At 39.8% G+C, this 14,817-nt stretch overlaps 1 protein-coding gene across 1 annotated transcript; it reads right to left on the bottom strand.

Moving 5' to 3' along the window:
• Nucleotides 1-510: 510 nt before the first annotated feature.
• Nucleotides 511-3,451, bottom strand: LOC118394566 (tissue factor-like). Its single transcript, XM_035787859.2, has 6 exons — nt 3,183-3,451; nt 2,495-2,609; nt 2,097-2,290; nt 1,704-1,885; nt 1,396-1,564; nt 511-1,165 (listed from the first exon to the last, which is right to left on the bottom strand). The coding sequence occupies exons 1-6, from the start codon at nt 3,253-3,255 to the stop codon at nt 1,014-1,016; spliced, it is 885 nt and encodes a 294-aa protein (XP_035643752.1). The 5' UTR covers nt 3,256-3,451; the 3' UTR covers nt 511-1,013.
• Between the last annotated feature and the right edge of the window lie 11,366 nt (nt 3,452-14,817).

Below are 14,817 nucleotides of genomic sequence, written 5' to 3'. Positions count from 1 at the left end.
TCTCCTTTCATCCATCCACTGATTCCACACTGATCTTGAAACATTTGGACAGATGAAAGCAAATGCCCCAGAAAGTTTCTGCCATGTCCCTTTTCAGATGCATGTTAGCCCAACACGGTGCAAGAAAAATATAGGGGAACTAGGAATATGTTAGTGGCATTTAAGTCCATTCAGATGAAGAAGAGGCAGTCATTTTGTTTAATTGAGCTGCACCCGTTACTTGGAACTGCTCCAAGGCATGTCTCGGAGGTCTCTGGCACAATGTTGCCAATGTGACTGGTGTCACCCCTCTGCCAGGGTGTTCCCATGCTTTCCTGGGTCATAAACTGATAAGCAGGCATTAAGCTACAATCAATCACTATGAAAAGGCTTTCCCCTTGTCTCATCAGTTTCAAACATGATTTAAGATAATTTTAAGGCAGATGTAATACAAAGGTGACATTAGATGGCGCTGTAAGTCAAATTTCCTTCACAGGGATAGTGTTAGATAAAAGACAAATGATAATTGACTCATATCAATCCATTTACTTGTAAAACAACATTAAAAGTACCACAATGCACCACAGTGATCACATCCAAAAGTACCAAATCCATGTTCCAACAGCACACAATATTGACAAATCCCATTCAACATGAACTATACATCAACATATTAGACATACAAAAATAAATATTTAACAGAATAAAATTGATTGAAATAAATAAGTGGCGAAGTAATTAAATGATTTTTTTCTACATAGTGGCAAAAAATATGTATTTCTCAAGGATTCATCTAATTTACTTGTTCAACATTATTAAACAAATAAGACATGTAAAAAATTATCTACCCATTTAAAAGAACCAGCTAATAATGAGACTTACAAAGGCAATGTGAACACAGACCTCATGCATTTCCAGTGTTAAGACACTTTTGTGCTAAATTATTGGAAGCACAGCTCCCTCCCTCTGAAAGGGTTGATTTAGTGAAGCACCATTATTTATAAGACACACGTACTCTATACACACACAAACCTTTACACTGGACTCAACTGCAGGTTCTCCTTGTCCACAGTTTCTTTTTTGTTGCAGCAGAAGCGTTTGCAGCACACCACGGTTAGAGTGGTGAGGATGATGAGCATTGCCAGCATGATGGCGATGGCACCTGCGATCACGCCAAAGGGGAATTCTGAGAGAAGTGAGAAAGAATACTTCATTTATTTGAAGTTCTTGAAGTTGCTACACACTGTAGTCTATAGTAAAAAGGACTATTGCCCAAATTACAGTTTATCTTTATAGACTAGATTTGTTGTAGTTACTCCATCCACTACATATTTGAGTTCACTGAATTTCACCTTAAATTCCTTCCACCATCTCAACTCCAACATACCAGGTGCTTTGCATTGTGGGGTCCCTTACCCTCAAAGATGGTCTTGCTCCCTCTGGGTGAGCACTGCGGCTTGCTCCAATCTCCATGTCTCTTCTTCACAGAGCGGGAAGGGATATAGGCTGCCACCATGAAGCAGTAGCTCTCTCCTTTCTCCAGGTTGTTCAGCTCGACATCTCTCACGTCTGACATTGTCTCTTTCTGTGGACAGAGGTTTACAGTTAGATACAATATTATCTCAAGTCGCACACTGTTTGTTTTGTGTCATTGGTGGGAATCAACAGGTATAGAATCATAAGCAATGCATTTACAATCTATTGACTGTGACTGTTCAACTCACCTTTCCTGTGCTCCCGGCTTTGTTGTATACGACGTTGTACTTCAGGTCATTCTTAAAGATGTCTCTGATAGTCACCAGCTGGTCATCTTTGTAGATGGGAGTGAGAGGGTCCTGTATGTGGAGTGTCATCTTGGTCTTGTCTTCGCTCTGCTTGATGTTGAAACTCGGTGCTCCTATTTGAGCTAAAAGGAGAACCAGACGAGTTAGGCACCACAGACATAATTTATTTGGGGAATTTCCAGTGAAATCAACATTTTATAAATTAATGCTATAACGGCATTATTTTACAATGCAATAACAAGGTGCTTAATGACTCAAGTTGTTACTGTGTGAGCGTAAATAAAATAATAATGTATTTATTACTGTAATAATAATGTAGCTAATAGCACTCACTGTCTTTGTAGGGGCAGAACCTCTCGGCCTGGGTGTAGGGGAACTCTACAAGGTCAGAGTTCACGCCAGGCAGGGGTTCTGATAGGACGTCGGCAGAGTAGGTCTCCTCCAGGTTCCGCAGCTCGTTGGTGAGGTCACACTCTGTCCCCGAGCTCCGAATGCAGTAGGGTTTTCTCTGTCTATCCTTGCCGACCCTGAACACACACACACAGTCTTTGAACTGTGATAGGTACAGTTTGTACACTCAGTTTTAAGTTAATTCTGCTGACATGAAGGAAGGTATTCATCAATAAAAGTGGTCAATTTGTTCTTGTACAGACAGGGCGTTTTTTTTCAACGATGACGTAATGAACAGAACAGTGCAGACACTCTGCTGAGACATGATGTAGGCTACTTACTCAGAAAATTCAACGGTGTATGTGTAGTTGGTAGGTTCAGGGCCCCATGTTAGAATAGTCTTGAAGTTATTGGACACCCATTTAACATTCTGCGCCTCTGGGAAATAATCCCCCCCTGTTAACCCAGGAAAAACAAGGCATGATTCGTTATTTAGTTTAGGCAAATGGATTTGCGCCAAAGAAAACAATTGATAGACAACAAAACAGATAAATACAACCCCCCCCCTAGAAAACAGTGTGCAGGTGTGGTTAGAAGACCAAGGGCTTATATGAAAACCACACCACAACAAAACATAAATACAACATTTTAAAAAGTTTGTTAAAACATTAAAAAAACAACTAATTATAAATTAATTGATCAGTAATCACACAAAAAAAAGTGTTTTGTTGAACTGTGTGTGTGCATGTCAGTGTGTGAGAGTTAGGTTATATGGAGGAGATTACTGAGTAGTTTGGTTCACCAGTCTTCCCTTTAAGTTATTTAGGGATGTTGGCTACGTAATTGTGCATATTACAATGCGGAGTGCAAAAACGGTGCCAATGGAATAAACAGAAATGTTTATGTAGAATCAGCTGAACATTTTAATCTCTGGCTATTTAGGTAGCCTTGGGTTAAAAAAAAATCCAAAAAATAAAATAGGCTAAATGTTTGAGATGAAACTCATAATAAGCCATAAGTAAAACGTACCAGATGCTCCAATCGTGAATAGTACCGATAAGAGTGAAACACCAAAGTGAACAGAAGACCTTACATCCATCATAATCCAAAATGTTACGGACAGTAGCAGTAGCCTCTTACTATCGAAAACGAATAATGAATGCTGATTGTCCTCCCTTGAGTCAGTGTTGCTAGTGTTCGTCTAAAAATAACACTTCAAAGTTTGTTAGATAACTGCTCTCACAGTGTTGCTGGTGACTCGTTTTTATAGCCTACCAGATTTAAATTGCGAGCAGTCGGAATTTTAGTTACGACTCATTCAACAATAGCTCCACCTCCCTTACAACTGTCATCGATCATTGGGTTTTGTCCAATGGTTCATATACATCATTGGTTTGTCACTGGCTGAGCATGCTGCCCATACAACCTGTCAAGGCATTTACTGTCCGTACATGGTCATCCGGATAGGAAAACTTTACCTGTAGCTTGCCATATATCGTAGCAGCGGCATGAATGGAGAGACATTGACTGAAATTTTAAAAATGTCCATGTAAGATTTTTGATAGTCCTCTTTTGAAACTGTGTTCTTTAAATAACTAGAATGATGAGTTTCAATGTAATAGTACATTTTGTTTGAACTATAAATACCTATTATACAAATACTGTTTTTTTAAGTACTTGCAAAATGGTTTGTGACAAATTGTGATAAGAAACATTATGATGAAGGGGATAGAATCTATTTCTGACCATACTGTGAACCGAAAGCAATTAGTTGGTTCTGAAATGTTTTGGGAAACCAGATTTGCTTGTAAACAGATTAGCATACAGCAGTCTAAACCCTGAAATCCCAAAGCAGTGACTGAAACACAGAGTTCTCTGATGACTGAATCTGTATCCATCAGGAGAACAAGCTGTGAGTCAGCGAGGCCTTTCTGAAGTGTAGGATTGTTGTGATATTGTGGATATACAGTGGCAAAAAAAAGTATGTGAACCCTTTGGAATGACCTGGAATCACAAAGTTATTTAAAGACCACTGTTTCAAAAGAGGAATATCGAAAATCTTACATTGACTCAAATTTCTAAAATGTCAATGTTATTGTATGGGCAGTAATTGCCTTGACAGGTTGTACGGACAGTAAATGCCTTGACAGATTGTACAGACAGTAAATGCCTTGACAGATTGTACAGACAGTAAATGCCTTGACAGATTGTACAGACAGTAAATGCCTTGACAGATTGTACAGACAGTAAATGCCTTGACAGATTGTACAGACAGTAAATGCCTTGACTGGTTGTACGGACAGTAAATGCCTTGACAAATTGTACAGACAGTAAATGCCCTGACAGATTGTATGGGCAATAATTGCCTTGACAGGTTGTACGGACAGTAAATGCCTTGACAGATTGTACAGACAGTAAATGCCTTGACAGATTGTACAGACAGTAAATGCCTTGACAGATTGTACAGACAGTAAATGCCTTGACAGATTGTACAGACAGTAAATGCCTTGACAGATTGTACAGACAGTAAATGCCTTGACTGGTTGTACGGACAGTAAATGCCTTGACAAATTGTACAGACAGTAAATGCCTTGACAGATTGTATGGGCAGTAATTGCCTTGACAGGTTGTACGGACAGTAAATGCCTTGACAGATTGTATGGGCAGTAATTGCCTTGACAGGTTGTACGGACAGTAAATGCCTTGACAGATTGTATGGGCAGTAATTGCCTTGACAGGTTGTACGGACAGTAAATGCCTTGACAGGTTGTATGGGCAGTAATTGCCTTGACAGGTTGTACGGACAGTAAATGCCTTGACAGGTTGTATGGGCAGTAATTGCCTTGACAGGTTGTACGGACAGTAAATGCCTTGACAGGTTGTACGGACAGTAAATGCCTTGACAGGTTGTACGGACAGTAAATGCCTTGACAGGTTGTACGGACAGTAAATGCCTTGACAGATTGTATGGGCAGTAATTGCCTTGACAGATTGTACGGGCAGTAAATGCCTTGACAGATTGTATGGGCAGTAATTGCCTTGACAGGTTGTATGGGCAGGATGCTCAGCCAGCCATCCGCAACTACAGAAAATGTTTTGTTGAGTTTATTGCTGCCAAAGAAGGGTCAACCAGTTATTCTATCCAAGGGTTTACATACTTTTCCCATCATCCACTGTGATTGTTTACACGGTGTGTTCAATAAAGACATGAAAATGTAGAATTGTTTGTGTGCTATTAGTTTTTTTTTAAAGCAGACTGTGTTTGTCTATTGTTGTGACTTAGACGAAGATCAGATCAAATTTTATGACCAATTTATACAGAACCAGTACTTCAAAAATATTGCCGAAATAGGTCTGGACTGGAGTCCTTTTCTTGCCTTCGTAGACAGTTCTTAGAAATGCTCATTATGTTACTGTTTCATGTAACTAATTACAGTGGCAAGAAAAGGTATGTGAACCCTTTGGAATTACCTGTAGACCGATATGAATTCAGAATGTTACAAATAAATTAAATCTACAAGTTACCCAACCTGTGATATATTTAGTTGTACATTGCCGAATGCGGGTGATTTAGTGCATGAGAGAGTGATTCAGCAGATAGATTCAGCATGGTATTAAGTGAATAGATTCAGCAGATAGATTCAGCATGGTATTAAGTGAATAGATTCAGCAGATAAATTCAGCATGGTATTAAGTGAATCGATTCAGCAGATAGATTCAGCATGGTATTAAGTGAATCGATTCAGCAGATAGATTCAGCATGGTATTAAGTGAATAGATTCAGCAGATAGATTCAGCATGGTATTAAGTGAATAGATTCAGCAGATAGATTCAGCATGGTATTAAGTGAATCGATTCAGCAGATAGATTCAGCATGGTATTAAGTGAATCGATTCAGCAGATAGATTCAGCATGGTATTAAGTGAATCGATTCAGCATGGTATTAAGTGAATCGATTCAGCATGGTGAATTAGTATTAAGTGAAAAGACAGCGTGAGATACGGGTGTACATGCATCGCCACACAACTTACAGACCATTAATATATTCTAGCATTGATTTTTTATTTATTTAAAAAAAAAGTTTTACCTTTATTTAACCAGGCAAGTCAGTTAAGAACATATTCTTATTTTCAATGACGGCTTGGGAACAGTGGGTTAACTGCCTGTTCAGGGGCAGAACGACAGATTTGTACCTTGTCAGCTCGGGGGTTTGAACTCGCAACTTTCCAGTTGCTAGTCCAACGCTCTAACCACTAGGCTACGCTGCCGCCCCAATTTAATTGATAGGGCTATTCTTTCCAAATATATGCCAAACCACAGCAATACATTTTTATATATTTTGATGTATGTTTGAATTTGCGATTTGGAAAATATCCAATCGGATCAATCTCTCAAGTCATATTCAGAGAATGAATGGTGGTTGTCTTTACACATAGCCTACTGTACTTCTGGTTAAAATGTATAACTATCCTTCAACACACGCTCAGAGTGTTGCATTAATGAAAAGTATTGTCTCCTCTGCCATCACTGTTATTTCATGAATATGCTGAATATGACATCACATCATATATTATAATTTGTGGTATAATTGATAATACAGTATCATCCTACACCAGGGATGGGCAACTTTGATGGGGGTGGGGTCCACAAAAAAACGGAACTCATGAGGGGCTGTCGTGGCAAAAAAAAAGTAGTCCATCAGAAGTTTCCATTTCTTTTTCCCACACATAATTCATTTCCCAGGTGGCCCCTCTCTCCCAAATGAAATATGACTTCATAATCTGTTGTAGGAAAACAGGGGTTGAAAAAGGATTAGCAAGACTGATAAAGACATTTCTCTTTACTCTAATCAGCCCAGTCTTGATGAGGACCCATTTGGATGATTCTGTTTACTCCACTCCAATCAACCATTTTATTGAATTGTTCATGTGGTCTGAGATACCATTGATCTTTAACCTTTGACTAATGACTGGGGCGTAAGGTAGCCTAGTGGTTAGAGTTTTGGACTAGTAATTGGAAGGTTGCAAGTTCAAACCCCCGACCTGACAAGGTACAAATCTGTCGTTCTGCCCCTGAACAGGCAGTTAACCCACTGTTTCTAGGCCATCATTGAAAATAAGATTTTTTTCTTTACTTACTTGCCTAGTTAAATTAAGGTAAAATAAATAAATATATATGTAGGTATTGTAATGGTTACATTCAGTCCTTGACTTCCATTACTGATCTAACTGTGTAATGTGTCACAATGTGCTTTGCAATGCCACCTTTCTTCACAGAGGTAATCCAAATTAATTTCAAGAAAACACTCATAGACATCTTATTTACAATCCTTTTCAATGAAAACACTTCTTGTGTTAGTCAAGGTGTCATAGCACCATAAACAATGATAATTGGCTACAACACATCAGTACTCTAAAATCAACTTACATGATTTCCCATTCTCATCTCCAAGAGCATGTTACTCATGGAGGAATGTCCGGTAGTCTGGTGGGCAGGGAACAAACATGTGACTCCAGCTGGAGACCTCTGGACTTTCAGGATTAGCTGTCCTCCGGACAACCTTTACCAGCCCTCCGCCATTCGCTGAAAGCGGTTTCCGGTTGAATATGTATATGGACATAAAAGAGCACTGTTGAATTTTACTGTTGAATTTGATTGGATAGCCCCAGTGTGGGCCCATGTGATAGTTCACAGGGGAATTAAAGGAAAATAAATAAAGGATTTGATTTAGGCTTAGCTTAAATAAGAATTTCTTCTTAACTGACTAACTGATCTAGTTAGATAAAGGTTAAATAAAAAAAAACATTTAAAGAGCAGTTTTAAGACCGTTTGCAAGGACCGCCGCTGGAGATGAGAAGCAGGTAAGGAGAGTCAACATTTATTCAGGAACAGACAGGTAACAAAACAGGTACAGCGTCAGCACACGGGTAAACAACGACAAACGACAATTAATGCTGAAGCCAGGAACAGAGCGGGGAACCAGACAGATATAGGGGAGGTAATGACAGAGGTGATAGAGTCCAGGTGAGTCCAATAATCGCTGATGCGCGTGAGGGGGGGCAGGTGTGTGTACTAATGTGGCAGGGGTGCGTAATGCTGGGGAGCCTGTCGCCTTCGGGCGCCAGAGAGGGCGAGTGGGAACGGGCATGACACTGTTCTTAGCAGGCACGCTACCCAGTATTACCCTGTTTGAGAAAACAACTTGATCATTACTAAGCAGTAGAAATTGTGCCAAATGACCACCACACCCCCTCTCCTCCTTCTGGCTGGCCTGGACTGCTGAGTAACACATCTCATTATGGGAATGAATTAGTGGTCATGTGGGGCTAAAACATGCATCACTCCCAAATGTGTTGAAGACGGAGTGTACGAAAATATGCAAAAATGAGCATTGCCCATTATAAGCCATGAGAATTAATAGTTATAATCAGAATTTGCAGAACAGTGGTCAGTGAATAAACTCTTAAAGTTAAGAACTGCAATGCAATGCAACTATAATACAACCATGGTCAATGATAAAATACAAGTTTTCTATTCTAGATCTCTGGTGTATGGCTGTCAATCTCTTCCATCTTGAAAGGGTTTGCGTCTGGTAGCCTGAGACTTCCTAAAAAGCAACCTGTGTGGAGTAGCCCTTTCCTGCAGTCAAATGACCTAGTGGCCTCGTGAGTGGGATGTTATAAATATTTTTCATAATTTCACAATTCATAAACTTAAAAAAAAGGTTATCTGGTTTCTATGTCAAACAGTTTTGTTGTATTTCAATCTTTTGTGTATATAAAGTGTAATATTGGGATGCAAACTCATATTTGAGTTTATATCTGACATGGCAATGGTGTCTTCTCTTTTTAAAGCCCATAACCATGTATTTGAGGTGTATACTTTTGTTTAAAAGTAGATTTGTTTAAGACTACCAAGAAACACTGTGTGACCCCGATTTAACACACTGCAATAAAACGTTAGACATTAGTGCCTGGCGTCTATCCGATGTGGATAATTCATTACTGGTGTAATGTGTCATCTAGGCAGTTCCTCATCTATCAGTCCTGGGTGTTGAAGTGAGGAGAGGACTATGGGAACGTGGCGGTTAGTGGTTAGTCATAAGACTATTAAATAGTTAATTACATAATTACCCAGACTATCTGCATTGACCCTATCTTGCAATGATGCTACGGACACTGACAAGACTATATATACACTATATATACACTGACACACACACACACACACACACACACACACACACACACACACACACACACACACACACACACACACACACACACACACACACACACACACACACACACACACACACACACACACACACACACACACACACACACACACACACACACACACACACACAGTTTGGATCCACCAAGACTCTTCCAAGAGCTGGCCGCCTGGACAAACTGAACAATCGGGGAAATAGGGCCTTTGTCAGGGATGTGACCAAGAACACGATGGTTATTCTGACAGAGCTCTAGAGTTGCTCTGTGGAGATGGGAGTACCTTCCAGAAAGACAGCCATCTCTGCAGCACTCCACCAATCAGGCCTTTATGTTAGAGGCTAGACGGAAGCCACTCCTCAGTAAAAGGCACATGACAGCCTGCTTGGAGTTTGACAAAAGGCATCTAAAGAATCTCAGACCATGATAAACAATTTTCTCTTACTAATGAAACCAACATTGAACTCTTTGGCCTGAATGCCAAGCATCACGTCTGGAGGAAATCTGTCACAATCCCTACGGTGAAGCATGGTGTTGGCAGCAACATGTCGTGTGGAGGTTTTTCAGCGGCAGGGACTAGGAGACTTGTCAGGATTGAGGCAAAGATGAACGGAGCAAAGTACAGAGAGATCCTTGATGTGCTTGACCTGCTCCAGAGTGTCCAGGAACTCAGACTGGGGGCAAAGGTTCAGCTTCCAACAGGACAAAGAACCTAAGCACACAGCCAAGACAATGCAGGATTGGCTTTGGGACAAGTCTCTGAATGTCCTTTAGTGGCCAAGCCAGAGCCTGTACTTGAAGCCAATCGAACATCTCTGGAGAGACCTATAAATAGCTGTGCAGCAACGCTCCCAATCCAACCTGACAGAGTTTGAGAGGATCTGCAGAGAAGAATGGGAGAAACTCCCCAATTACAGGTGTGCAAAGCTTGTAGCGTCATACCCAAGAAGAGTTGATACTGCGAAAGGTGCTTCAACAAAAGTACTGAGTAAAGAGTCAGAATACTTATGTACAGTTGAAGTCGGAAGTTTACATACACCTGAGCCAACTACATTTAAACTCAGTTTTTCACAATTCCTGACATTTACTCAGAGTAAAAAGTCCCTATCTTAGGTCAGTTAGGATCACCACTTTATTTTAAGAATGTGAAATGTCAGAATAATAGTATATTCTAATAGTAGAACAATAGTAGATAGTAGAATAATAGTAGAATAATAGTAGAACAAAAATGTTATTTTTGTTTCATCAGACCAGAGGACATTTCTCCAAAAAGTACGATCTTTGTCCACATGTGCAGTTGCAAACCGTAGTCTGCCTTTTTAATGGCGGTTTTGGAGCAGTGGCTTCTTCCTTGCTGAGCGGCCTTTCAGGTTATGTCGATATAGGACTCGTATTACTTTGGATATAGATGCTTTTGTACATGTTTCCTCCAGCATCTTCACAAGGTCCTTTGCTGTTCTGGAATTGATTTGCACTTTTCGCACGAAAGTACGTTCATCTCTAAGGACACAGAACGCGTCTCCTTCCTGAGCGGTATGATGGCTGCGTGGTCCCCTGGAGTTTATACTTGCGTACTATTGTTTGTACAGATGAACGTGGTACCTTCATCCGTTTGGAAATTGCTCCCAAGGATGAACCAGACTTGTGGAGGTCTACAATTTTTTGGGATGATTTCTTTTGATTTTCCCATGATGTGAAGCAAAGAAGCACTGCATAAAGTAGATGTCCTAACCGACCTGCCAAAACTATAGTTTGCTAACAAGACATTTGTGGAGTGGTTGAAAAACAAGTTTTAATGACTCCAACCTAAGTGTATGTAAACTTCCGACTTCAACTTTAAACGTCATATTTCCTTTTTGTTTTTTTATTAATTAACCAACATTTCAAAAAAACTGTTTTTGCTTTGTCGTTATGGGATATTGTGTGTAGATTGATGAGGGAAAACAATTTTTGAAATCAATTCTAGAATAAGGCTGTAACGTAACAAAATGTGGGAAAGGTCAATGGGTCTGAATACTTTCCGAGGGGAGCTGTACATATCTACCTCAAATATCTCTTACCCCTGCACATGGATGGTACTGGTACTCCCTGTGTATAGCTTCATTCTTGTATATTTTATTCATTTTGTGTTCCTATTTTTATTTTTCATATTTTTTTCAACTCTGCATTTTGATTTGATGTTAAAATTTGGTCCAGCTAAAACTTTGTCATTTTAATGCCCGTTTGGATAATGTAATCTTTTGTGTGTCTAGGGCTAAGTTCTTGTCATTAAATACGTTACATTTTCTCAATATCCTGTGTGTTGACTAGAATCCACCCAGGAAGTGATTTACCCTAGAAAGCAGTGACTTAGAAGTCATGGGATGTAAATTACAAAGCATGCGGCTGAGGTACATTTCTAAGATGCTGCAATCTAAGGTTTGTCACGGGCACAATCTTATGCCTTTTAGTGCAATTCTCATGTCATGACTGTCCTTTCTTTAAGCAATCAGGTAGATTTCCATTGTAATGTTACATGAAAAGTAGCATACTTAGTCACAGCTGGAACAAAAAAATACCTAAATTAAGAGCAAAGTTACACAAACAAGCCTCAGAAGGCATGACACATTGACAAATGTTTCATGACTAATATCAGTTGATATTGATGTTTTCTATGTGTGTATTCATTTCTTTCCATACACTGTGACAATGACCATAAAACACATTCAAGATTTCCCTTTTGTATCCCTTTTAATGGGCGGGCGGACAGGCGGGCGGGCGGGCGGGTGGGCAGGCGGGCAGGCGGGCGGGCAGGCAGGCAGGCAGGCAGGCAGGCAGGCAGGGAAGGTGGGAACACCTGCCAAAACCACAACAGTACCTACATGCTATATAGAAACTAAACTAAAACCACATGAAAGATAAACTCTGGACAGTACATACATTAAACAAATGTTTTCTCAGTGTCATTAAATGATTCATTAATAATAAATATGTAAGTTCATACTAATGTAACAAATGATAATTGTACACAATCAGTGATCACTTGATTATAGCATTATTATTTTAAACACAGAATTTACTCGATCTTTCCAAAAGCCACAGTCTTCAAGTTTTCACACCATTTACCTAACTTGTCTCTGTAGTCGATATACAAATATCTGATAACAATTCTCCCTCAAATCCCATGATTTATTTTCACAGCTGTCCTATGAGCCTCTGGGGTTTAGAATTCCTTGGGTGGCATGAGTCCAACCGCCTGTCGCCTGCTTTGTTAAACTCTCCATCCTTCTCACATTTCACAATAACTACAGTCTTTGTTTGTATAGGCCCAGCCGTTCCCTTTAAGTCTCACCGCTTCTCATCCTTTTGTGTTCAATGTACTTAAGTTGTTGCTGACTGTTGAGTCTACACACACTAAACACACAGATCTTTTGAACATTGACCAGCTCCTTTTCTTAAAGAGCCATTGAACACGTTGACTGTTTTTCTGTTGGCTCACTTGAAAAATTAGATTTCAGTCTCGGAGGCGGGTTTCCTGACCATCGGTTAATGATATTTGTCCCCCATGAGATACTGTAGACGCGCAGAGGCCTATTTCACTTCCTCAAAATCTCCAGAATGAATATAAGATAACTCCAGAAAACTGTAGTTAAATGTTAAGGACTTTTTAGTTATACAATTTAACATCTAACTAAGGTGTTTGGTCCTGTATTTCTCAAGTTTAAAAATGTGCGACATTTTGTTTTTTATTAACCAAAATAATCCTATTTACACTTTGTAGTCAATTTTGACACTAAAATGACTGTTTCTGACTCATATCGATGCCACATAGGCCGTTTTCAAAGAGATTAGTTGCTTTTCAAAGGCAGTCGCTCTTTAAGAATATTGTTGGTTATTCTGGTTGGCTGAGTAACACATCTAACTCACCAGGTGTGGCCTACTCCCCAGGTGTGGCCTACTCCCCAGGTGTGGCCTACTCCCCAGGTGTGGCCTACTACTATGAGAAACCTAACCCCAACCCTAACTTGCTCTCTACTGTACTACAGTAGTTTCATGGCACCTAGCCGTGGTGCACAGTTATTCCTCAGACTCACAGACAGACGTGAGGGTCCATGGCACCTCCACACATGGGTTCAGTCAAGCTGGATGACAGATGAACAATATAATTGCAAAAGTGAGATGACAGATGAACAATGGAGCTGTCCTTGTCCACTGTGATCACTATATCTGAGCTGTATCGTAAAGGTGGTGGACGTCTAAAGGATGTCAAGCTACTTGCTTAGCGTGTACCACTTCTTCCCCATTCGGCCCATATTTGGTGATTTTGCCAACGGACTGGTGATGGAGACCTTCTGCCGTGAAATGTATATGGTCATTTGTTTGTCCATATGCTGCAGAATTGTAATATAAACTCTAAACTGGTAAAACACACAGTACATATAAGGTAAACAAGCTCTTGGGCTAAATTCAAGCAGTGGAAAAGTGTGCCTCAAAGAATCTAAATATTTGACCATTTGACCATCTGTGGTCTATGTAACAGACAAAAATGTTGTGTTTGTTTGACTTTTAAGTAAACAACAGAGGGGGATGTTTGATTTGTCCTGAGTGCTGCTGTGGTGAAGTGGATGTTCCATCTATAAATCACTGGAAGTCTGCCATTAATTACCACACCATAGAGCCTTGCCTAGTCATCCTACAGATGTAGGATCTTAATTTGATCACCTTGTTGCAAGAGAACTTTCCTGCAATGCAGGAAATGTAAAACTTGTAGTTTCGGACTATTTGAGGTTTAAAAAGGCTTCTGAAGTTTATAATTTCCACTTTGACATTTCAGACTTGATTTTCTCTTGCTAAATGTGTTTCAACCCCTACACAAATGTCCATGAATTATAATCCACATAATAATTCACATTTCCTGTTGCTGCAGGATTATTTCTCCTGCTGTAGCAAACTAGCTCAAGTTAAGATCCTACATCTGTATCAAGTACATTCAAAATGGGTAAATCTTTCCCTTAAGACCTGGAGCTCCTTTTATGGACATAGACCTTTTATGGAATTCCCCATTTGCAATTTTCAACATTCTCAACATGCAAAGGAGGGCAATGCATGCTGGCTTTCTTTCATTCAGACTAATGACCAACCAGGCTTATAATAAAGTTCTGTGTCCATATTCACAAAGAATAGGATCAGTAGGGTTGGCTCTAGCCTTTTAGAGGTCCTAAACAAGCACTTTTAGGGTAATCTGCTGACCGAAATTGGGATCAGGATAGGTTTTGTCAGCATTTGTATACATCACTAAAAACAACAGCAAACTTGATTCAGTTTTTTCAAACTATAAGATACTTTGTAATCTATAAGGACACATGGTTGCTGTATATCCTCCATTGTTTGCATGTTCTTGTTGAGCCATATGTAAAGCTTCAGTGAAATCTAGGAAATGTACTTTCACATAA

This window comes from Oncorhynchus keta, chromosome 15, assembly GCF_023373465.1.
Source record: "Oncorhynchus keta strain PuntledgeMale-10-30-2019 chromosome 15, Oket_V2, whole genome shotgun sequence".
Taxonomy (NCBI): Eukaryota; Metazoa; Chordata; class Actinopteri; order Salmoniformes; family Salmonidae; genus Oncorhynchus; species Oncorhynchus keta.
This window is presented reverse-complemented; position numbering and strand designations above follow the sequence as displayed.

Excerpts from the sequence above, each read along its gene's own strand:
- LOC118394566 (XM_035787859.2), bottom strand. The coding sequence starts at position 3,255 with ATGATGGATGTAAGGTCTTCTGTTCACTTTGGTGTTTCACTCTTATCG. Across the intron at positions 1,565-1,703 it reads AAGCCGGGAGCACAGGAAAG|AAAGAGACAATGTCAGACGT; the intron begins GTGAGTTGAACA and ends CTCTGTCCACAG. Across the intron at positions 1,166-1,395 it reads GAGCAAGACCATCTTTGAGG|AATTCCCCTTTGGCGTGATC; the intron begins GTAAGGGACCCC and ends CACTTCTCTCAG.